This window comes from Pollicipes pollicipes, unplaced genomic scaffold (genome assembly GCF_011947565.3).
Source record: "Pollicipes pollicipes isolate AB1234 unplaced genomic scaffold, Ppol_2.1 Scaffold_4219;HRSCAF=4965_pilon_pilon_pilon, whole genome shotgun sequence".
Classification (NCBI taxonomy): domain Eukaryota; kingdom Metazoa; phylum Arthropoda; class Thecostraca; order Pollicipedomorpha; family Pollicipedidae; genus Pollicipes; species Pollicipes pollicipes.
The window spans coordinates 750,065-776,370 of record NW_023596448.1 but is presented as its reverse complement, the minus strand read 5'-3'; the positions used below and the strand labels follow the sequence as shown (position 1 = coordinate 776,370).

General features: G+C 50.1%; 1 protein-coding gene across 1 annotated transcript; it reads right to left on the bottom strand.

The window, feature by feature from the left end:
* Positions 1-1,894: 1,894 nt before the first annotated feature.
* LOC119095597 (PRKCA-binding protein-like) lies at positions 1,895-25,511 on the bottom strand. The gene is given in 13 exon segments (XM_037218456.1): positions 1,895-2,600; positions 3,215-3,343; positions 4,973-5,057; positions 5,708-5,823; positions 7,102-7,215; positions 8,413-8,430; positions 8,432-8,547; positions 11,880-11,988; positions 12,448-12,612; positions 13,588-13,716; positions 15,783-15,894; positions 20,839-21,005; positions 25,454-25,511. Coding segments are annotated over 12 exon segments (1,323 nt in total). The 5' UTR covers positions 20,940-21,005; positions 25,454-25,511; the 3' UTR covers positions 1,895-2,471.
* Positions 25,512-26,306: the final 795 nt, after the last annotated feature.

Genomic DNA, 26,306 nt, shown 5'->3' with positions numbered 1-26,306 from the left:
CGAAATTTTGATGAACGACGCTCAATAAATTTTAAGAGAAATCGAGAGAAATTTCAGAATACTTCAACAGTTTGAATGCCCACAATAGTTTGGGGATGCAGCTGCAGCCTCCGAAAGAAATAGTTTGTTTGGCCCATGAAAACAGAGTCAATACGAGAACAATGACAATGCAGCTCACTCACATTCGAGGTTCCCTCCCAATGTTTACAGCGCTCGCCTTTTCCATAATTGGCGGATTCACCAGTCGCATGGCGGATTCGTGATAAATGTCATTCATATGGTGCCAGTTTACCTAGAGCTATTCAGCTGTGCTATGATACAAAATATGATAAATGGGAAGATGATGCGAAGTAACCCAACCCAATGGCGTCGGAAGCCGAACCAGGTCCCACTACCGAGTAATGGCCATATTTTGCTACGCCCCCCCCCCCCTGGCTTTTTTCCCGAACTAGCTGTCCTATTCCAGCGCATCGTGCGGTAATGAAAAGTCTCTAGGAGGCAGTTATAAAGCACGCACTTAAGTGTCCAGTTTGAATTCAAGTTGAGGGTCGAGGTCACTGGCAGATCAAGTCCGACCTCTGAACTTTTTTACGTTAACTTTGGGGGGGGGGGGACATGGCGGTCTTGGCATGACGTGAATTTACTCCAACAAACCGCGATATGATTTTCCTCAAAGAAATATCTCAAAGCCAGGAAAAGGTATTAAGAGAGTAGCTTAATTGAGATATAACCCCATTACACATGAAAGGTCAAGGTCACGTCAAAGAGCGTCGACATATGAATCTTCCCAGGTTCGTTATGCACGCATGTTTTCATACTATTTTAGGGTGAAATGCACTGGAAATGCTCCTTGATGTGTATTGAAATCATTTTTTGGGGGGTGAATTGAGTTCAGGTCAAAGTCCAGGTCATGTAACACATTTGAAATATTAGCACTTGGTCATGTAGCATGAATTCCAAACTATTTATTGCAAAACAGTGCAGTGTGAATGCTTATCAATGTGCATTCCGGTCATTTGGCAGTTCAAATATGGTCAAATTCAGCTAGCCACATTAATCCAACCCAGGGATTTTGATATATCCAAGGTTGTATTTCTAAAAATGTATTCGTAAAGATACTGACCTTGACACTTGAAACAACGCTATATGTGCGTTGGATTTTTGAAATAACTGAAAATGTTTATTTGAAGTTTTGTAAAAGCAGCAAATCTCATTGTTCGGAGGAACAATGAATAGTAGAGAGCAGTTTGAATCTAGTGTTTGAATCAGGAGACAATGGTCTTGTAAATCATATAATTTCCCTTCGTTTAATATATCGCTTCAGGCAGCTTGCTCAAAAACTACGTTTCGCTTCGACGTCATTTAAACATCATTTTCTCGTAACATGTGACACAATACATTTCTCCACACCGGTAAAGTAGGGGACGCATCTACGATGCATGCTAAAAGTTCGCTATTTACCTATTTATTGCCTTCTAAATTACCTCAAAAATAACAACTGGCAGAATCTGCTCACTTACATCTAATTGGGCGCGGGTTAACTAACGTGGTTGTCGTCTTTCCGGGGCTGCTTTATTCTTAAAAGTACGTCATTCCGAGCGAACCAGATTTTCTTTGAAGCTTAAGGCCTAATTGCAGAGCACAAACACAATGACTTAACTATATCTGCATCCCATATTTGAGGTGTGTGAGTGTTATGGGGCTCTTGTAATACTTCTTTATTGCACAACAGGCTCAGACAATAGATCTACATATGTCATGATTTCACGCACGTATATCTTCCTCCGTTATGCCTATATGCTTTACAGGTATATCGTGATATGTCATGCATGTTGAAAACGATAGCTAACTATCTCCGCGTTCTGAAGGCTTAGGCTAATAAAACAAGGGCTTAGATAATCAGATATATAGTTTTCCATCGGCAGTGGTCCTGTCAGCACCAACAGACAAATCATCGCTCACATCTTACGTTATGTCGTCATGCTGTATGTCATAATCGTATCATGATTTGTCATTATGATGGTTTGTCATGAGCTACATGCTCACAACCCACACCCGTTCTCTTCTTCTTCTGAGGCAGCCAAGAAAATTTCCGCTTTCCGCACCGTCGACCAAAACGACGGCACCCGAGTAGGCTCCGGCTCGGCACATCATGAAAACAAACGACGGCGCCCGAGTAGGCTCCGGCTCGGCACGTCATGAAAACAAACGCAAGACACCCAACATCCAAACGCACTTTGCGTCACATGTCGCCAGCCCGTGAGTGACGGTAACAGTCTCCTTGCATTGATTGTTTCACATTCCATCAATGCTCTTGAAAGAAGACGCTGAAAGTTCCGGGCACGACACCAAGAAGAAGCATGTGGGAAATTCCGCCTGTGACCAGACGCGCCACACAGCCACCATTCGCAGTGTTTATTGGTCGGCTGTCGCAACAGCTGGCGTCACTCAAGAAACCGACCTAACCTGGTCTAAAAACTTCCCAACAAGTCTTGTTCCGGTTCAACAGGCGTCGGCTTGTTGGCTTCAGTCACTTCCTCTGCAACTTCCAGCAGGTGGTCGTCATCCTCGTCGAGGCCCTCTTCGTCCAGTCCGTCCTGCTGCGGAAGGGACAGTCAACACAGTGTTAGAGACAGGGTGCATAAACCAAAACAAACAAGACCAAACATCGCGAGATGTTTACCAAAGCTAGGTGCGCCCAGTGATGTTGCAGTCTTTCCTTCTTGATACTGACACCGCCACTGAAATGCACGCTAGACAGTGCCATGACTTTCGAGGGCTTGGTACAATTTCAAGGTGAGCACATACATATGATCTCCCCTCTCCTCTCCTGATGACGCCATCCTTGCTGGGGTGGAGGCACACACGGGAAGTTTCGTCTTTATTTCGTACTCGCATAGGCAAGCTACGATCGGACACAACGAAGCAAGGCTGATAACAGAGTGCCGAAAGCGGCGGTAAGTATGATAGCCATGGTTATGGAGGTAGGGCAAACCACAATGTAAGGAAATGCATGATATTTTTATACAAAGTCTCCGAAGCTTACGCTTCGGAGTGTACAGTGCGAAACGTACAGGATGTGACCAACCTGCCGTTCTGAACTGACCAAAATGGGCTTGGATTCCGACACGTTCGTACATATTTCACACGACTGCGACACGGGACACTGCCATACAGCAGATGTGGGGCCGGGTCGCGGCGGCTGTGCGCTTACCTGGAAGGTGCTGGGCGTCCCGTACTGGAAGGCCGATCGAGACAGGTCGACCTCGATCGGGAAGTACTGGTGCTCCTTCATCAGGTCGTAACATTCCGAATGGTAGCTGGCGAATCCGCTGATCAGTCGCTGCGGTGAGATGTGACGTGAGACGGCAGTGAGATGTGACATGAGGCGGCAGTGAGATGTGACATGATACGGCAGTGAGATGTGACATGAGGCGGCAGTGAGATGTGAAGTCAGACGGCAGTGAGATGTGACATGAGGCGGCAATGAGATGTGACATGAGGCGGCAGTGAGATGAAGTCACGGCAGTGAGTGTGACATGAGGCGGCAATGAGATGTGACATGAGGCGGCAGTGAGATGTAACATGAGACGACAGTGGGATGTGACGTGACACAACAGAGAGATGTGACGTGTGACGACGGTGAGATGTGAGGTGAGACGACAGAGAGGTGTGACGTGGGACGAGAGGGAGGTAGGTGTGACGTGGGATGACGCAGAGCTGTGACGTGGGACGACTAAGAGGTGTGACGTGGGACGACAGAGGTGTGACGTGGGACGACAGCGAGGTGTGACGTGGGACGACAGGGGAGGTGTGACGTGGGACGACAGAGGTGTGACGTGGGACGAAGGGAGGTGTGACGTGGGACGACAGGGAGGTGTGACGTGGGACGACAGAGAGGTGTGACGTGGGACGACAGAGGTGTGACGTGGGACGACAGAGTGTGACGTGGACGACAGAGAGGTGTGACGTGGGACGACAGGAGGTGTGACGTGGGACGACAGGGAGGTGTGTGACGTGGGACGACAGAGGTGTGACGTGGGACGACAAGAGGTGTGACGTGGGACGACAGAGGTGTGACGTGGGACGACAGAGGGTGTGACGTGGGACGACAGGGAGGTGTGACGTGGGACGACAGAGGTGTTGTGGGACGACAGGAGGTGTGACGTGGACGACAGAGGTGTGACGTGGACGACAGGAGGTGTGACGTGGGACAGGGAGGTGTGACGTGGGACGACAGGGGGTGTGACGTGGGACGACAGGAGGTGTGACTTGGGACGACGGGGAGGTGTGACGTGGACGACAGGGTGGGTGTGACGTGGGACGACAGGAGGTGTGACGTGGGACGACAGAGAGGTGTGACGTGGGACGACAGGGAGGTGTGACGTGGGAGACAGGGGGTGTGACGTGGGACGACAGGGGGTGTGACGTGGGACGACAGGGAGGTGTGACGTGGGACGCAGGGAGGTGTGACGTGGGACGACAGGGGGGTGTGACGTGGGACGACAGGGGGGTGTGACGTGGGACGACAGGGAGGTGTGACAGAGATGTGGACGACAGCGGGATGGAGCTCAGGTGGCACGCGAGGTTGAGCGATGTTGACACATCACTTAAACATGTCAGTGAGTCTGGAGGTCACACGCAGAGTCAGCGCTCCAATCACGAAACGCAGCAACCCCACGCTGGGATAACTCAAGTTATGATCATCCAATGCTGTATACCTGACTATTTCGATGTCATTTCCTTCAAAAACACCACAACGCGTCTGATAGCAGCGACTGGGAGGGGCACATGTACCGTCTAGCCAATGTTCACCCCACGACAGGGGCAGGGTACGCGCGTCCAGACATGTCACCGTTCACATATGCTCAGAGCACTGTCGTCAGACATATTTGCTCCCTAGCAACAGCCAGAAGGGAACGGGCCACCGCCTGCGTGCGCGCTGAGTAACGCTGCGCTCCGCCGCGCCCACCTGCAGCTGGTACACGATGTCCTGCACGTGCTTCTGATCCAGCAGCTCCAGTTTGACCAGCACATCCGACCGGAGCCGAGCGAACCTGGGCAAAGGTCGGAGGGAGCCATCTCAAAGCCGGTGACGACGCCGAATGACGTCATATCATAGTCGGTGCGAGACGAGTGCCGTCACGTCCATGTACCTCGGTATGCGTTGAGACTGAGACACATGAACTTCGGTATCTAGCTATACCGAATGGCCGCACGTCCCCCTGGGCTGCCGTGTGTGATGACAAGCACAGATATGGAGGCAGATACTGGCAGCAAACATCCAGAGCGCGCCGGCAGATAATGGCAGCACACATCCAGAAACACGCCGAAGTCAGCGTTACCGCAGGACCCGGCCAGATTTTATGCACTATGATTTTAGAACCTCGCATCACTGTCATGGGAAGCTCTGAAGACATCAGAAACTCGATCTAAATATAGTCAAAGTCCGCGCACAACGAGATAAATAAAGTTACTACTGGGCAAGCAAGCAGTAGGCTGCACTCAAAAGAATCAGAATAAACCAAGGCTGTAGGGCGCATCATGCTCTAGTAGGCTGCGCGTAGTACTTCCCCTCCCCCTCAACCCCCTAATTCTGCAATCATCGTTCGGGAAAGGCAGACACTGATTCCCGGTTGGTAAGCAAGCTTTAGCAACCACCGCACCGTCCATTGTCCTGCGTGCACCCGCACCCGTCCAGCCTGACCTGGCCCTGGCATCTTGGCGGCAGCGTAACACTAGTCGGTACTCGTAGTTGCCCGTCTCCACGCGGTACATGGGCTCCTGCAGCGCGGCGTAGCTGTACTCCTCGTCGTCCATCTCCTGCGGTCAGGTCATGGGCCAACTGGTCAAAGGTGGGTGAGGTCAGAGGTCCGTCATTTAGGGGCTAGCCGCTCAGGGATCAGATGAACAGAATGGTCTGGTCAGAGGTGAGGTGGGCAGAGGTAAGAGGTCATCAGATCAAAGGTGAGATGACCAACTAGTCCAAGGTCAGCTGATCAGTGGTCGACTAGTCAGGGTCATATGGTCAGAGGTCAAATAATCAGAGGTCAGTTGGTCAGAAATCAGGTTGGCAGCAGTCATATGAGCGAGGGTTAGGCGGCTTTATGTCATATAGCCAATAGTCAGAAATAGAGTGATCATATTTCAGATTTTCAGACGTCAGACTTCAGACGTTTAACTTCAGACGGAAGCTACCTTATCAGAGGTTACCTGTCAAAAGTTACCTATCAAAAGATGTCTAATCAGAAATTATTTGATCAAAGATAATTTAATAAAGGTAAGCTGATCAGGGGTCAGTTTGTCACATGACAGGAGACCAAAGGTTAGATGGTAAAGGCCAACAAGTTAAGGGTCAGCTGTTCATTTGGTCCGAGACTGGCTGATCAGCTGTCAGAAGAGTGTCAGAGATCATATGCGCGAGGATGGGACAGACAGAGCACAGCTGGTTAAGGGTGAGACTAGCAGGGGCGGTTTGGTCCGCGGTCAGTTGGTTAGAGCTCGGCCACCAATAGGTGTGTAGATGACACGGTTGGGGGTAAATAAAACAAATGCGACATCGTTATGGGACAGTCTTCACCGCGCGCTGGCCGAGAGGACGTCCGTCGAACCACCTCTACCTACAGCGGGCCAATCCAATTTTTCGGGCCCGATGGGCAGAGGACTGCCACGGCAGCTAGAGCGAGACCGCGTGGTTGGCACAGCCTTATTCCCACGGCAGGGAGATCGCTGACCAATTGCTGCCATTTCCCGGCTAGGAGTCGGTCGGGGAAAAGCCTACCGGATTCAGAGCCCACCATCTGCACCAACGAAGTGGTCATATCCTGGGGTTCACTGGGCAAATGATCATTGGTCTTGCTTAGAAAGATTAGAAGCTGTATAAGAAATCCCAGCATCTTCGATCACGTAAGCCCAAGACATATTCATAATAGAGTTGACAACCAGACCTTGGCGTGGCGTAAAGCTACAACGGACTGCGAACTAGACCCTGCGTGAAGTTCGCACAAGCGGCACGCTGAACGGTGTACGGAAAACGCGGCAATGCAGATCGTGTCTATCCTCTCGCCTGCAGTCTATCCTGAGCGTCAAAGTCAGCATCACCTTGACTTTCAAGCAGAAGCTCAGATACTCAAACTTGGTGTCCAGGTACTTCTGGATGGTCAGCCGTGTATCCGGGATGGCCTTGTGTAGGTAGGTGCCGAGATCGCTCAGAATCTGAAATACACCAGCGGGTCATCTGGAATGTTGGTGCGCAGATCGTAGCAGAATTCGGGGTTAATGTCGCTTGCGGATATTAACGAAAACCCCTGTCCCCAAAGGGCAGACAGTGCTTAAAAGAGTTGTCAAGGCATCGTTTTAGTACAGACCCCGATGAGGTTCATCATTGCAAGATTGCGTGCTAGTCTTGAAGCGAGTATGTGACAGCCTGAATATCGCAGACAAAGAATAAACCCACAGACTAGTGGCATTGCCGACATTTGAAAAACATAATAGAAGCTGGATGTTTTAAAACGAATATAACACACACACACACCACACATACACACACAACACACACACACACACACACACACACACACACACACACACACACACACACACACACACACACACACACACACACACACACACACACACACACACACACACACACACACCACACACACACACAACACACACACACACACACACACACACACATACATATATATATATATATATATATATATATATATGTATATATATATATATATATTCATACATGCATAGGAAAAACGCCCCAGCTAAGATTGCACTGGGAGATAACGGCGATGCGCTGAGCCCCTATGCTGCATCGGCGTGATGATGGCATACGGCGAGAGAGAAGGCAACATATGCTGATGGCATACGGGGAGAAAGAAGGCAACATGTGATGATAGCATACGGCGAGAGAAAGGCAACACGTGATGGTTGCATACGGTAAGAGAGAGGGTAACATGTGATGATGGCATATGTTGAGAAAGGAGGCTTTATATGATGACGGCATACGGTAAGAGAGGAGGCTTCGTGTGTTGTTCCAATGCACGTTTAGCGCTTATGAACGAAAGACAAAATTCATTAGAGCCCCGAGGTCTAAAAAGCCTAAATGTAACGCTGCCATCACTGCTGGTGGCAGAGAACACTCGCTGCGTTCACATCTTTATTTCCATTGCAACGAATATCTGAATTACGACACACGCAACGACACGAGCGGAGATTGACAATCTTCCATGAAAAGCCGAATACCAATATTCCTTGAAACTCATAGTTAAAGTTAGTTACGGGTGCTGTCAACGAATTTATCCGTGATTAAGGTTAATTGCAGGGGAGCCCACACCAACTATGAGAAAACAAGGAGCATCCAAAGCCGTGCAGCTCTATGCTCATGCCCACCGGCTTCAGCGTGCGCAGGTAGCTTGACGCCGTTCTTCTCCATGATGCGGTGCGCGTCACCGAAGCTGGTGAACACCTCGCTGGCGCGCGGCTGCGGCTCACGCGCGCCAATCACCGAGAACGTGTCGCCGAACGCTGCCAATGGGAGATAAGCTAACGTCACGGGCAGCCAGTCATCGCTTTCGATTCGCCGAACACTGCCAATGAGAAACGGGTATATCTCATCGGGAACCAATAACAGCGCTTGTGTCGCCGGAAACCGCTCATGTGAAGTGGGCAGGCGATTAAAGGGAGTGCTCCACGTCTGTATGGGGGGTTTCAACTGAAACAGCCATTTTAAAGATCATTCGGTGCAGTTCATAGCCTTCCCCTCCTTATGACCCAGCACCCTCGAATTTCCGAGCTACACGCCGGCGAAAATGTGCAGAGTACTCCGCCGCGCGGACTATTTCAAGGCCATTCAGGCATGCAAAACGCCATAGCAACGCAATTGAAATCCTGCCATCCTACAGGTCATGCGGTGTTCAAGGCCAAACATATTATAATCGTCGAGCCGTTCAAATCTGGCATCTGTGTGCACGACTTCCTAATGTTATGGACGTCCATTGGTTGTGCATCAATATCGAACAATCTGTGCAAGTTTTAATCACAAATCGCGTTTTGTGCTATATAATGTTAGAACTTGGGATGATTGCAAGTGATTGCAGCAGTAAGACATGTGATCGAATAACGTACTAGCACCATAACCGAGTATGTGAATACAAATAAACACCCTAACCGCACGGATAGATATGTAAGAATACATTGAGAAAGGGCCAAACACGAGTACATAACACTACTTGGCTCAGCAAACACTTTCAGCGCCGTGCTACCATCTGTCGGCGATTTTGGAGTACTACAAACGCGGGCGGCGATTTCGCGCGGCTGGCTTGGCAGCACCTCAACATCATACAAACGTTCCATGACGCAATGAAAAATTACGTATCTAGGAGCATGTTTAATAAACAAAGTAATTTCGCTTTCTAGCACGGTCTTTGCCACTTGAAAGTAATCCAATAATCATTAATGAGCTCATTTCGTGTTTTTATGCGCGTGCCAATGCAGGTGGGAGAGCCATGGCTCAAGCCTTAAGTCAGCTGTTTGTCGACCGGCTCGTACCCAGGAGATGGCAGCAACTGGAGACTGGTGTCCCTGCCGTAGGATTAGAGCTGTACCAACCAGCGTCAGTGGCGGTGGGCTACAGGCATGGTCTGTCTTTGCATGGACCCCTCGGCCCGGTGGCATTTCCCGAGGGCACGGTATCCATCCATGACACCAGAGCAGTTCTCTAATTCACCGGCCCGAAGAAGCGAGATAGCCCCCCCGTGAGCACAAGTGCCACCCGGGGAGTCTCAGATAGCCCCTGCGTGAGCAAAAGTGCCGCCTGGGGAGTCTGAGATAGCCCCTGCGTGAGCACAAGTGCCACCTGGGGAGTCTGAGATAGCCCCTGAGTGAGCAAAAGTGCCGCCTGGGGAGTCTGAGATGGCCCATGTGTGAGCACAAGTGCCACCTGGGGAGTCTGAGATAGCCCCTGAGTGAGTAAAAGTGCCACCTGGGGGTCTGAGAGCAATGTGTGGTCAAGACTGTCCCGACGATGGCAAATGACTGGCGAAGCTTGGACGGTCCTAGGTAGCGTCCAGACAGATATAAAGGAAGCGTGATCCTACCACACATGCACTCATTCTCTCATTCACCACTCACTCATCAGCATACTCAAACATTGAGGGACACGGCCGCTCATACATGAGGAACTCCGACACAAGTAGACACATTATCGTCAATAATACCCACAGTCCCGCTGATTTACACCATCAGATCCACCGGCAGCTTCACAAACAGTCCCGCTTGCGTGAGGAACTAGCTGATGGAGAAATGGTAAGCCCTGACGTTAAACTGCATTACCAGAGCAAGCTATCAACTGCATACAAGGCTGAATAGAAAGCTGTTCGTGATTTCATATCAAGAAATCATGGTCCTAAAAATCTTCTAGACAAAAGAAAGCTAATTTTTTTTTTTACAAAAGTCACAAAACATCGAGTGTAATCATGACGAATAGCCTGTCCAAAAATCACTCAGCAGTGAAAAAGGCCGATGCTGTCTATGAGTTTAAATGCTCCGTTGCCAACTGCGCGCGCCTACCAAACTGGAACATCGGTCACAACCACCGCAACCAACTACAACCACCATACATCACACTGCTACACTGCCATCACATCACGCTGTTATCACACTACTACAAGCACACTTTCAAGGCGAATGACAATGCACCTCCGGAATGGTGCACCAAAGCGGCATGTGACATTAGCCTATGAAAGGACACTATCTTGACCCGAATTCGAGGAATATGCACCACTGGGTGCAACCAAGGAGTGAAAGTAAAAGTGCCAGAAGCTGTTTATACCTGCGGCAAAGTTCCAACAATCAACCGGCAGATATATGTGTGGGACACACTTAAGTTGTGTGACGGGCAATCTCTGACACCTATAAATAGGTCTTAAGGGGGAGGTGAGGCAGAGCCCGCTAAAACCCAGGCCGGCGTTAGGCCAGTTTGCTCATCAAACCAGGGACCCATTTTGTGAGCAAGAGAAATGCAGCAATGCAGTTTTGAATCGACGGCGACTACAAATGTTTCGTGAATTGTCGTTACGCATAATCATGTTTTTGCTTTCTGGCAATGTTGGCAGGACCAATATAAACGCTACAAAGTAATACCCCTAAGCACTCTCCTTAACAATTTCTTCCGATATGGGGAAACAATTTATTCAGACACATACACCACACACACACACACACACACACACACACAACACACACACCCCACACACACCACACCAACACACAACACACACACCACACACACACACACACACCCACACACACACCAACACACACACACACAACACACACACACACACACACACACACCACACACACACACACACACACACACACACACACACATATATATATATATATATATATATATATACGCATATGCATGTATGCGTATATCACCAGCACTTCTGTATTACGCACACAGATATCACCTACATCGCCCAGTAATTGCTACTTGCTCTGTAATCAACTCTACGTGATCCCGCATGACTTCACCTCAATGTCTGGCATTCAAGTGTTCAACACAAACTAACAGGATCAGTGATGAATTTTCAAGCAGCTGCGCACTGGCATAGACCAGTCATAACAACGTTAGTCATGCAAATCTGTCAAGAACGACACTGCACGAATACTCATTTCCTCGCAGGGGCAGAATTGTTTTGCGATTGTGCATGCGGGGACGTTCACAATCTCGAAGATCCTAAGGTTTATGAATATGTTTTCCGTTCTCAAAGAATATTTTGAAGATAAGCCACAGTGTGGAGGACATAACCGAAATTATCTTTCACAGGGCTTTCAATGCACGTACTTACCTTTATGGATACGACAAAGATCAAAGAAGGCCCTCAATACTTTCTTTAAGTGCTCTACGACTCCGTGGTACATTTTCTCAGTGCGCTCTAGTTCCTCCAACCGCTTAACCTGCAAACACAGTTTGGAAACATTCAAGTCATGTGCTGAAATTAATGCAGCCATCTTGCAACAACCCGAGATTGGTGAGCTTAGAAATCGTGCACAATATGTTACACAATGCACGATGCTGCACAAATAAGCGTACAATAACACTGCGTCTGCAGCATCACATCTCCCGCTTATACATCCCAATAGGTTGTCTGTTGCCTGCGGGTATGAAACGCGTCAACTGAACCCATTACGTGCACCACGCGGGGCTGTCACAACTTAGCCGAACGCATCAGCATCACATGATGCATCATAGCCTGTTAAGAGGTCCTTGCTATACAGTTCGTGGGATACAAACCGTCCAAAAGTCGGCAAAACACTTAAAACGCCAAAATATATGCCCTTTTCAGAAGTTAGTTCGAGCTCCAACGCCCACCCACCCACCCCCCCAAAAAACTCATTGGGTCCGTGCGTGCTCACCAGTGAGTCGTTGCAGAGGATGGCGCGCGAGAGACCTAGCGCGTCCGCCGTGGAGGCACTCATGTTCTCCACCAGCCGGTGTTTCACCTTCTTGAGGATGATGTCGAGCGACTTGCCCTGCTTCGGGTCAGCGTGCAGCTTGTTGTAGCTGACCGTGACGTCACCCTGGGGGATCAGCGGCGTTACCCCCATGAAGGCTCGCCTGTGTAACGTTCGGACGCCCGCCCACACAGATTGCTTGAAAAAGTAGCTGGCTAAGAGACTGGCAAGGCCGAGCAAATCAACCGAAGAAATTGAGAATTTGCACTTATTTACCTTTTTAGTTGTCGCACAAGTTTTGCCAGACGCCCTAATATATAGAATGGAAGGACATGGGTAGTAATACACTGGACTATACTCCTATGTACTACCATGGTCCAGCTGTCAATTTGGGCCACAGCGCCCTGTTTTCGAGGTCACATTCGATGCGTCGATGATGGCCGTTTTCGACCGATCACTGGCTTATTGTCCAGTCTGGCAGTTTTGAAATATGTTAGTGAGTTCTGACCGATCTAGTCACCCACACCGTGCAGTTGTTTTCGCTCGTCGGCAACTACTTTGTCCGCTATGGCTCGGATCAATGCCTAAAAGCGTCTCAAAACGAGTCCAAAACGGACTCGTTGATTTGCGCACGAGTGTGTCATCGTCTGCACACATCTACTCTCGCTGTTGCCAAGACGATCATTCGTTCTTTCCTTTGTCAAAATTGACTAGTCTCATGTCGCTGCGACGCTAGGCCGTCGAGATCTGCACCCAGTTCCAACCCGTATGCTTGAATGTTTTTGAAATTCAAAAACTTCGCACACCATTTACTTGCATATTAATCGGACGGAGCCAGTGAAATTGTGTTCTCAGTGCAATGCTGTGGAAAGAAACCTACCTCAAAAAAGCCTCCAGGCAAATACATACACATCTTTATGTAAGAACTTCCAGTGGACCGGGCTTAGATATCGAACACTGCGTGAACCTGCGATGAATGGTTGCAAATATGGTCGCTCTGGAAGATGAGACGGCCGCGTAGAGTCAGCTGGGCCAATCAGGCTGAAATATTGATATCATATGACAAATCGGATCGTGCCCACTGCACCGATCGACACCAACCTTGACCGCCTGGATGATGCGGGCCACCTCGACCTTGGTGCGACCTTTGACCGAGGTGCCATTGACGCCAATCAGCTCGTCGCCCGACTGCAGCGTACCGTCCTTGCCGGCAGCAGTGTTGTCGAACACCTGACGGCGGGCGGCGAAGACGTTATGAAGGGACGCGTGGACAACAGGAATACAAAAAAATGGAGGCCAGCAATGCAAGGGTGGGTACTGCAAGGATCACGCGTTAGGGTTGTAGGATTCACTACAATCCAGCGCGAAGTGGTAAAATCATATATTTTCTTGCAAAGCATGCATGAATGCATGTCATCTGATGGAAAAATGAAGTGAGATGCCGCAGTACTTGATGTGTTTCGCCGCTTACGCGGACAATTTCTCTTCGTACGCCAATGCCGGGAAAGTTTTCAAATGTGATTCTTCTTAGATATGCAGGTACAGGTAAGTTTTCTCAATGCATAGGCAGTAGCAAAGGACATCTCAATGCCGCTACTACTGGACTGGAGCTGTATTTTGCCATATGACTTTAACGCGCGCCCGGGTGACCGGTTGAATACCGTTCGCTCGGATGGGGATCAATTTAACCACTCTGAAATCTCAGAAAATAAGAGACCTAGGCACACCAAATTCACAACTCGTGTTGGCCTCCACGTGAATGGATTGTGTCGAAATTTTGGTCTCCTAGGATCGTGGCCTTTCGGTCAAATAAGGTCAAACAGGGTCAAATATGGTCAAACTTTAGACTTGGTGTCCCCAGACCCCAGGGCATAGATATCTGATCTAAGCAAATATTTCTGGTGCTCATTCAAGGTAGGTGACCTTGTTTGACCTTTCAGAGGTCATGGTGACCAAATCATACAAGACTACTTAGAGTTGTGGATTTGAATATGCGTCAAAGATTACGCTAGGTAATGTGTTCCTAAAAAAATGTTGACTTGTGTCATTTTAGGCAAGTGGCCTATCCAGACCCTTCAGATGTCTATGGAAGATGTATAATGCGGTTCCTGTAATCAATAGATTCAAAATGGGTACCAGAAACTACCCCATACAGCAAGCTCTGCAGTAATAAACAGGTCGGCTTTGACCCAGGTCCTAACCTTCATACCGACCCTAGGTCAATAAAAGTTGCTTTATTCAATTATTGTGCTGCCTTAGAAACTATCTCAGAGATGCATGGCATCGCCTAACACTTCGTCGTTGCATCCGATTAAACTATTCCCTAGAAATTGCCTTCGCTGAATCGATGACCTATCTTTGACCTGCCGTAGGTCAACGACCTGATAAGGTAAATCTAAATTAGTTAAATCAAACGACTTTTCCTTTAATTTTTTATAGCTATGCAAAGTTTTGCGCAGCTACTGCGCGCCGTTCGGCAACCATTTTGGACAAAAACTTTCGGGAGGGAACCAAGTTGGCCCAAATGGGGCGCGTGCTAAGGAACGCAAGTTTCTTAAATGTTTCTGTGCCCTAGCACATGAAGCCCAGACGCGACTATGCATGTGCTGCAAACCCGAACATTCGTGGATGAAGAGTTGAAGAGTATGATCGTGTCTATTTCAATTAATTTTAGGAAACCTGCTCGCTGTCCGCATGCACTCCACTCCACCCAAATCATAGGTGGCACGAAAATACAATACACTTGCAGCGCCTGACGCCCTATGGCCGTCGGTGATGGGCGCACGAACCGCATTTTCAAAACGCAGTCGTGTAACTGTGAGATTAAACAGCATCCCCGCCGCCATTGCGACGCCACGAACAATGGCGATGGAGATCTTTGGCGTTTGCAGGTTTTTGATCGCGCTATCTGACGCAGAAGGCCGCATGTGTGCCTGTTGGTGCAGCGTGACTTGAGCACTACCCGTAGCGAACGCGATGTAAAGCAAGGGTAGTGAGGAATAGATTTGCTGGAGCGGGAGGCAAAATGCTATAGCAATCTGCTTATAAGGGTAGATGATTAAATTGTAGCAGGTCGTTGGATATGTGGTCAACATCATCCGGCAGCCTTGGACCGATTCCGTTCGCGGCCTTGAGAGCATCCACATGTTCGTTTTCCCTAGACATGGTGCTAATCTTAACGTTGCACCGTTGGTATGGAATACATACCTTTAGATATTCTTATTTCTGGGGTATCGCATACTGCCGCTCGGCAAGGTCACGATTTCAGGCTGCTTAGATGCTACGCGCGTTCTTACCTGAACCACGTACAAGCATGGGCAGAGAGGTGCGCCTCCCCCGATGCTGATGCCTATCAGATTACTGTCGTCCTTCGTCAAGGTCACGCTACCCGTGGTCAGGGTCATTCCCCTGAAAAACACGGTGCAATCAGTCAGCTGGCTCTTGATGCGAGCAGCAGCCCGCTTCGCCGGCTTCCGTCGCCGTTGATCCTGAGGCGGAGGTTCTGTCGGAGTTCAGCGCTGCTGTAGACGGACGCAGAAATCATTGCCGGGGAGCTGTACATAGCATGAATGCTGTTGGAACACCCAGCTCGTGGTGACACGGTCGGGATTCAGGGCGGTCTGGGCCCTGGATCCGGTGTATCCGTTCTGCGCAATGGTTAGTGGATGTGCCGCATTGTTTTATGGTTGAGCTCCCTGCGGTGTGATATTATGCATTACGACAACCTGTACCTAGGGAGACGTCTGTAGTGAGGAGGCGATGGGGATGTTTGCATAACAATGTCGATCTTTAGTGTAGGTTTGTACAAACTTGTTTCGTAGATGTGCGCAGATACAGGGGCAGATATGTCGGAAACGGGGACCTACATTATCTGTTGAATACACATTTGACACAGACAATCTGAATTGCAAAAAAGGTTTGCAAATATGCATTGCTTTCTCAGAAACTTTACCAAACATGCACTTTATTTGCCATGCATGGCTTGAATGGCACCATGACGCATCAAACAAGAATTACTAGTCACATCCAGAAAAAGACACCATGGTTACTTAGACCTGTTGCATGAGCTTCCCATCGGGTCACCGAAATTTGCTCGCCAACCCGAGCCCGTATTTGGGGTCTCACGTTCTGGCCTGGATGGTGCGGAATATGTCCATGATGCCGACGTGCCTGAGGCTCTGTCGAGATCGGCTGCCACTGTCAGGCCATCGCCAGACAGCAGGTCAGATCACCGCTGGAGGACATATCCGGTCACCGCCGGAGGACATGTCCGGTCACCGCCAGGGGACATGTCAGGTCACCGCGGAGGACATATCCGGTCACCGCCAGAGGACATATCAGGTTGCCGCCGGAGGACATCTCAGGACATCGCCGGATGACGTATCCGGTTACCGCCAGAGGGTACGTTAGGTCGCCCGCGGAGGACATATCCGGTCACCGCCGGAGGACATATCCGGTCACCGCTGGAGGACATATCCGGTCACCGCCGGAGGACATGTCGGTCTCAGAGTGGGACCGGACGCCTCAGACACTAGCGAATGCGATATACCTACAGTCAGCCCTCAGGCACGCAACGCAATCTATAATCAGGGCGTACTCTTCAGGCATACCAGACATCAAAGGGGAACAGAAACATTGGCCCTCAATTGGCGAATAGCCTCACAGTCTCACCGTTCACAGCCTCACAGTCTCACCGCTCATAACCTCATAGTCTCACCGCTCACAGCCTTACAGCTCACAGCCTCACAGTCTCACCGCTCACAGACTCACAGTCTCACCGTTCACAGCCTCACAGCCTTACAGCCTTACAGCTCATAGCCTCACAGTCTCGTCGCTCACAGTCTCACAGCCTCACCGTTCACAGCCTAAAAGTCTCACCGCTCACAGCCTCATAGTCATACCGCTCACAGCCTCATAGTCTTACCACTCACAGCCTCACAGTCTCACCGCACACAGTCTCACCGTCTCACCGTTCACAGACTAAAAGTCTCACCGCTCACAGCCTCATAGTCTTGCCGCTCACAGCCTCACAGCCTAAAAGTCTCACCACTCACAGCCTCATAGTCATACCGCTCACAGCCTTGCAGACTTTCCGCTCGCAGCTTCAAAATCTCACCGCTCACAGCCCACGGTCTTACCGCTCATAGCCTCACGGCCTCCAAGTCTCACCGCTCACAGCCTTAGTCTCACCGCTCACACCCTCACGGTCTCATAATCTCATCGCTCATAGTCTCAGTCCCACCACTTACAGCCTCGCAATCTCACCGCCAATAGCCTCACAGTCTAACCGTTCACAGCCTCACAGTTTCACCGCGCACATTCTCACAATCTCTTTGTGCACAGCCTCACAGTCTCACCGCACACAGTCTCAGTCTCACCGCTCACAGCCCCACGGTCTCATCCCTCACAACCTCACAGCCTCACTGCTCACAGCCTCACAGTCCACCGATCGCAGCCTAACAGTCCACATGTATCTCTGAGCTCCATGCCAGACATGGGGACGCAACAGAGGCCTCCATCCGACGCAACTCCACTAACGTAAAGCTTCTTGTCCGACAATGCTGACACAGTGACGTATTGTTGACACACTTAGCGCATCTACCGTTACACCCTGCGCCTGATACAAATGCAATTTTTCCGCGAACATTGCAAATATACCACAACATAGCTCCTGACAACACCGCTGACAGATCGACACATATTTGTTGCCGACCACAGCTGACATATGCATCGCGCTGACAGACATGTTGTCGCTGTATGTAGCTGACATACTGACACACGGCTCGTCACTGGATACAGTTGCCGTACACCTTGCTACTGCATACACACGCTCGGCTTCTCACCGGGAACAGCTGGCATGCGGCTTATTACGAACACCACCTGACACGCTCACGCCGGCGTGCAGCCAGCCGTCGGACTGACACAAATCGGAGTACGCAGCAAGACCGGCGAAGACCAGGCGACCGGCGCGGGTGCTGGGAGCGGCACGACACGCAGAGACCCGGCGACCGTTGTAGGTGCTGGGAGCGGCACGACACGCAGAGACCCGGCGACCGGTGTAGGCGCTGGGAGCGGCACGAAACGCAGAGACCCGGCGACCGGCGCGGGCGCTGGGAGCGGCACGACACGCAGAGACCCGGCGACCGGCGCGGGCGCTGGGAGCGACGCAGGGGCTCGCCGCAGCTGCGCCGGCCGCCGTGACTCGTCGCCAGGTGGCGACAGCCGCCGCCGGTGCCGGAGCCCAAACAACACGTGGCAGGTCCGAGGCCGGCCGAGCCAGGGGTGAGTGGGTGGTGAGGCGCAACTCGGGGGATGATGGACGATGGAGGGTGGACGTTTGTGGGTGCTGGGGTTCGAGCTGGGCTTGCCACGCAGTCGTCGAACCCTCATGCCAGGCCCGGGGTTAAGGCCCGTGTCCCGACGATGTTAATGTGGCCTGTTTTTGTACCAAAGCGGTCGCTCACTGCACTCAATCACATTTTTGCAGGCCTCGTGCAAGTGTCAACGTTGACAGGGGCAGATGCAGCAGCGCGCGCGGGGCAGGCGTGGGGGACGAGAATCATTGCCGCACAGGGAGACCTCAGCACCCTCCATGTCCCCATCGACAGGACAGGAGTACTCTTCAGCCTCGGCATGGACTGTGTACCTCGCGAGGCGACGGCGCCGTGTGTGGGTCCGTCGTTTTTCTTCGCTGTGATTCATCCGGAGCTGCTGTCACCCAGAGGCGGGTCAAGAGTGGTAGAAAGATAAACATCAGCTAGCCAACCCTAAGAGCGTCTTCTATAACAAGTAAAGAGAGCCACGCGATCTGTTGGGGGATATTGAACCGACCAGATCAGCTTAGGCTCCCTGGACGGGCCGGCCCGCCGGAGGGTCAGCAGCCTCCGCCCCTGCACTCTCGGCAGCCGCTCACCTCTGGTCTTCGCCCATGTTGGCCCGTTCGACCTGAGCACGTGGGTGCACCATGGCGAGGCCAGCCGACACTGACGGGCTGTATCCGGGTGATCGAGCCACTAGGGGCCGCCCTCCGCACCACCGCCAGAGCAGCGGCGCACTGGGGGTGCGCGGTGTGCGGCGCCGGCGGCACGCAGATCCAACACCTGCCGCCCCCGTCGCCAGTGGCGCATGCAGGGCGGGTGGCGGGGGGATGGGGGAATGGCAATACCGGTGCACTGGGGAGGGGGGGGGGGGAGCAGCCTTAGAACACCTCGCTGGAAGCGACACTGGCCTGAATGCTCGCCCGTCGTGGCAACGCGCAGTGGGCGTTGCTTAGTGTCGCCCGTGCACAGTATCGGCGACAAACCGATTGCATGCGCGGCTGCCGGCTCGCTGCGATAACCTCGGCTGTCTCCCAACCGAGGGTTTCGCCGCAGACAACATCGCGATGGAAGATGCCCCACGGCGTTTTTGGAGCTGTGCTCATGTTGGCGCCGGACTGCGGGCCAGGCGTTGATGTACCGCTGACTGGTGCACCAACGAGGAACGACGCAGAACTCAAACGGTCGGCCAGTCCAGTGCGAGTGAGCATGACGCGCAGCAGAAGGATCTCTAAATCCGTGGGAGGTGCTGAGGAAGCTCTGCATGGTCACCCCAAAACAGAACAAAACTAAGCCTTTGTGGATTCGGAGTGCCGATCGCACCCTTGAAACAGAGTAGAATCCAGTCGGTCAACCTCTTCCCCCCCCCCCCCCCCTTCCTAGAACTGCACAGAAGACTGCGCCTGTGGCTGGGCGGAGAGGCAATATCTGGACACAGCGGACGTGTATGCTACCTACCCGGCGCCAACCGTGCAGCGAACCACGGCCGCGGTGTGGGGCGTGGGGCATGTCATCAGCCGGTGACAGCCTGGCCGTAAATCTACTGCCAGCGCGGGCAAACGTGACATGTTTGCTCCCGTTATGTGGCACCTCAGTCCGACGCGTGACTGATAGGTATAAAGACACCACCAACTTTAGGAGGACGAATGGGTATGCACGGCTATTATGTGAGGTAGTGTTACTAAACGTCTGGCAGTTTGCTCATATCAGATGTGTTCGCGATTAGGGTATATCACCGACCGGTTTTAAATAGAAATACTTGCAATCGAAATCAATACGTGCAATTGAATACATCGAAATGCCAGCAAAGTCCGCGCCGAAAGCATACGTAAGTCGTGAAATTATTGGACAAACCGTCGTAAGCTGAAACATCCCCTCCTGTATGAATCACTACGTGCTCAAATAGCAGGGGATCTCCGTCTACTATCCCGTGAATTATGACTTTCGTCCTTCTATAAGACAGGGCAATGCTCCCTTGCCGACCACCATAGTACACACATGGGTTGCCGGTGTGTTGCCACGGGCACCAGCTCACATGCGGTCCTCCATGGCGCGCCAGTTGAGCGGGGTGTCGGCAGGCGCTGACTCGTCGCCGTCCGGGTCAAAGCCAGGCAGCAGGTGGTAGAAGTGGGACATGCACGCAGGCTGGCCCGCATGGGAGGAGGCAGCGTTGCGGGACCCGACGGCGCCGGCGAAGCGCGCCTGAAAGCAAAGTAGGGCATTGCGAGGCCGGGAGGGACAGATAGGCGTCCACACTTGGTGGGGCGCCGGCGAAACGCGCCTGAAAGCAACGCAGGGCATTGAGAGGCTGGGAGGGACAGATAGGCGTCCACACTTGGCAGCACATTGGAACGCGAGAATGAGAAACATGTTGAGGTAGTCGCCACACCCTTGTCATGCCTGCGTCATCGCTCCGTGCGTGGCGGTGTCATTAGTCCTATTTATTTGCTGGTGATGCACCAGGGGGATGCTACAGAGATGGAGGTGGACTCGGATCTTGTGCCCCGTTGAGTGACGATTTGTCCATCACGAAGTGCAGCACGGGCTCTTAGTCAGAGCCATGCAGGTCGCGTTTAGCTACTACTTATTACTTGCAGGGTATATTTCGTAGCAACACTTATCGAGGCGATCGGTAACATAAGTGAGATGTACATCTCGGGTCCCAGCGCCGGTAATCGGTGGACGGGGCGAGCTGGTTACCTCAGGGCTTAGTGAACCTGCCGGCTCGTGGGCTTCAGCTCCGTGTTGTCTATCCCTGCTCCCTCCCTTTTACCCGCATTTCCGTTCCCGCACCCTCTCTGTTCCTCGTCCTCGTTTTATCGGGGCCGTGCCCCCTTGCCACCGAGCAAAGTACAATTTAAAACTACACAATTCGGTGGCTGATCCAGCTCCCTGTCATCCCTGTGTATCGCCATAGGTTCATTTTTGCTAAGTGCCAAATGCGTGGCGCGGAAGACACAAAATAATTTCACCAACCTTGACTTGCGTCGCTGCGTGTCGGTTCCTATTTCTCAGTTCATCTAATTTATGTTTTGTGGGGGTTTGAGGCAGTGGTCGTTGGATTTCATTATGTGTTTGAAGATTTTGTGCGGTATGCACGAAAGCTAAATAAGTGTATTGTGCACGATGCTGTTTGTGTGTGCGGCAGCCATACGTAAACCTGTTGGTAATGTTGAAGGCACAGGTTTTTCTCCATGATTTTAGTGTAAGGCGGCATCGGGCCGCTAGTTGCAGGAAGCTGAGTGCTTTGCCTGCTGTCTTGCATTATGCTCGATTGTGTGTGTTGTGTTTCTATGGCCGCGTTTGTAAAGACATGTATGAACCTGGTGGTACAAAATATACCATATTATTAATATGTTGCAAAGTTGATGCATCTCTTCAATTGATCCTGACACCTTTCAGATAACTAGCCTCTGTTTTAATTTCTTGTTTGAAAGCATTTTGAGGCATGAAATATTAGCGTGGCATAAAGGACAGCTAGCAAACGTTAAAAGGCTGTGAATATTTATAGGATTGGGTTGCAACCCCATCGGATTACATATTATTGTTGTTGGGGACTGAATCCCATGGATAGTTCCCATGATCCCATGGATAGTAGATTGAAGGATAGTTCTTCCCTTGAAGGCTGATGATAATTAGAGCACTCTACTTTTTTGCGTAGATACGCCAGGAACCTGCCATGAAATTGTCAGAGACAGGTACCTAAGAGGGAAGCGTGGGAAGAGTCTGCGTGTCTGCAGTCCCTACAGTGAGAAGAACTGCCAGAAGACTGTGTTACTGTGAATAGATATTGGACAAGCATCTGTGCCCCAAGCCACCAATAGTGAGAACTGTGCATGCTGTATAGAAAAGAGATGCTGTGACCAGGTCTTTTAGTTGTGTCCCATAGTCATTGATTTTTAGAATAAGGACATTGTATGGCTGCTCCTGGTATTGAGGAAAGTATGCTGGAGTGTGTTATTCACGCATAAATAAAGGCGACCTGAGCACTAGGCATGGCTTCACTGTTACAAAAAAGTTTGCTTTCCTCTATTGCCAGCAACTTGAAACTTTCGCCCCTTTGAAAATTATGAAATCTGCTTTTCAAACAAGACATGAGCAGAGTGGTAGCTTTTTATGCAGCAGGTTCAAAATCAATTTCCCTAACCAGCCCATGGCTATTGAATGCCTTTCAAAGGTCAGGGTAAGTTGTAACAAACGACAAGTTTTGATCTCTTCGGGCACTAAGATGACCTGATGCAAGATTAAAAGTGATTATATTAGATTCCTGTGGGATAAGCAATCCGGAAACATGCATGACATGACTAGCTTACTGCGTGCCATGTTGGCCTCGTATGACCTCATCTTGACACCCTACCTGCATGTTGACTATGTAATGACCAGAAAAAAAATTGTAGCTGACGCTTAATCTGCATAATGCGATCAATATGGATGTGAAAATATTTTGAATCATAGATCGCATGAATACAGCAAATAATCACGCTAACCTATGGAATGACCTTGACCTGACCCCATTGTGGCATCTACATGTTCGTGACACAGCATCCTCATTTAGCTAAAGAGCATGTACTTTTTGAGGAAATGAAACACTCCAATTGACCCAGCCCCTGCAAACATGTAATGGGGGTCCGCGGGCCTTTGCTCTGACCTTGACCTTTCATGTCAGCATAATTTCTAATTGTTGTCTCTTTAAGATGCGTCCGTTTGACTATTTGCGTTTTCATATATATCTCCAACTTAGGCAATAAACTCCCGAAAAAGCTTTGTGAGAGTTTTGTCCCTCGGCTTTCCAGCCCGAGGCGCTCGGTTAGGACGCCAGCCAATTAATCATTAATAAACTTTGTAACCGGTATTATGGCCTATTCGGAGAAGAAATAGTCTTGTTATGATCCAACCATAGATATTTAACGGCTCCCAGTCTGAGAACCGTTTCAAAAAGCCAAACAAACTGCGGTAGGCATGCATCCGCCGTTGATCATTGCGTGTCGACTACACTTGTGACGTCATCAGTTAAAGCAGCGGAATTTGGCCGGACGGTTATACCTTCTGCTCTAGGGCCTTGGACTGATCATGTGTTAGAAAGCACACTCATATATGTGGATTGCAGACGCATACAGGTAAAGCACAGACGAACGGGTTTCAAGGAATTGATTACATGCGTAACTAGGGTAAACTGAGGTACATTCTAAAACTCATGTTACCATTCATTTTTAGTGCTAAGACGAGCTAAGTACTCACTTGCTAAGTACAAAAGTCAGGGTAGCAGTACATCTTCTGCCTTAGTCTATTTTGGCGCACTGAGAGTTTTCCACAATTAGCAGGTTTGACAGCAGATTTAGAAAGTGTTTTTACTTCACAAGGAGTTACATTACTTATACTATAGCTACAGGACGAGGGATTGCATTGGTGGTGATTTTCAATGCATCAATGAAAGCGCAGGTGTCAGAAGACGACTTTGAAGGATAGCAAACCTTGATTAAAACGTTGAAAGCTCGTGAAGGGCCATTACCAGGTACTTTTTACAACACAGTTATGTCCTCCAAGCAGTAAAAAAAACCCGTAAAATTAACAGGAATTTACTTTAAAAAATGCGAGGGAAATTACTGGCCATTGTATGGTCATTGTAGTGCTATACTCGGCTGTAAGCCCTTTGCCTCGTGCAATGAATTTGCTTTGACTGATGTGAGACCATTCTCTGTCGACTCACCAGAAAACACGTTCAAGGAAGTGGATCCAGAAGTTAGAAAGGGGTACAGTTAAGAGCAGTCGTGCAATTTTTCGATCCAGTATAGGTTTCGTGGGCTCGCCAAATCTCCGACTAAACATCAGAACCCAGCAGTGCCTGAAACATTTCCATCGGAGCAACCAGGGAAAGAAAAGAAAGTATTTGGCAAGCCTTTCATTACGTTGCAGTCCGGGAAGCATTTTAACGGCAATCTTGATCTACTGCCTACTACACCAGCACGCTTTTGCAACTCTGTCTCGTGACCAGTTCCATTCTGCCCCGCCAATTTCCGCTTTTCCGTCCATCTTAACCCGGCCACCCAGTAGTGATGCACATTTGGAACACGATGGCCTATGTCACCTCCCTTAGGGCTGCCGCTGCCCTGGCGCTATCTACCACCCAAACACCTACCTAGACATTACACACCGGCACTCAATGACGTAGCTGACAGTATGTGGGCAATTCATGCAAAGCCTAATGCAGTTAACACCGTCTGCCAACCAGAACTCACATTGGCAACATTACAAACATTTATATTCCCTAGTCCGACTAGTCACACAACAAACTCCACCTTCACCACTCAAGAAATTAGGAGACAGTTCGGAAGCACAGGCAGGCTTGGAAAAGCCCTTTGTCTCAACCCTAAATACGTGTATATATATATATATATATATATATATATATATATATATATATATATATACACACATCTCTCTCACTCTCTCTCTCTCTCTCTCTCTCTCTCTCTCTCTCTCTCTCTCTCTCTCTCTCTCTCTCTCTCTCTCTCTCTCTCTCTCTCTCTCTCTCTCTCTCTCTCTCTCTCTCTCTCTCTCTCTCTCTCTCTCTCTCTCTCTCTCTCTCTCTATTTCTCGTTCTCCCACCTCCCCACCTTCTCCGCCTCCCCATTCCTCCCTCTTTCACTCACCAGTCGCTTCCGGCATTCAGGCGAGCCTCGCAGACCTCCTCAAACTCGTCAACGACGGATCTCACTGAATGTCGAAACCTGCGCTGGCACCAGTCGTCGAAACCGACGATCGTCGCCAGCTGTGGCTCCTGCAGGTGGCGCTCGCACCTGCAGCGCTGTCAGCTGGCGAGGCCCGTCCGTCTCGGGCGCGCTGAAAATCGATTTTTCGGATTGAAAGCGTCGATTATCTGGCGCGGGTGTGTGGGCCCGCGTTTGTCGCCAAAATGGCGGCCTTTTTAGCCTTACCAACGATCAGGCGACAAAACAGCACATGTTATTCGGTTTAACCCTGCGGAAGAATACAAGAAGTAAGGAATGGTACGTCTTCAGAATCTTACTACTTCAGTTGTTAAGGTTTTCTATTGAAGCCCAAATGTAGACCGAACCTCTTCAAGTATTATTCCTAGGCAGGAGTAGGTTTTTGGGTACTTCCTAAAGGTACCCAACGGAGATCACCCATCATTCACCTCGTTTAAAGATAAAGTATGACCCCTTTAAGTGCTGATTTTCTTTTTAAGTTCAGAGCCTTCTAAGCAGTCTTTATTTCATAGGTAGTACTTCTTATACATGTATTCTTCTTCCATTTGAGATCCCATGGAATGACGACAACACAAAGTTTCTATGAAACTTTTTTATTGACATGAGTTTTCTACACGCTTGTAATGTGTGGGCTTCGTTGACACTTACAGCGCTGGCACTTCAAAAACGCAAACATATCACGTCTTCTCCAGATAAATGAGCAACGGTAACCGAATTTCTACGTTTAAATTACCCAGCAGCTTATTTCGCGTGCAAACACAATACTGCGATGCTG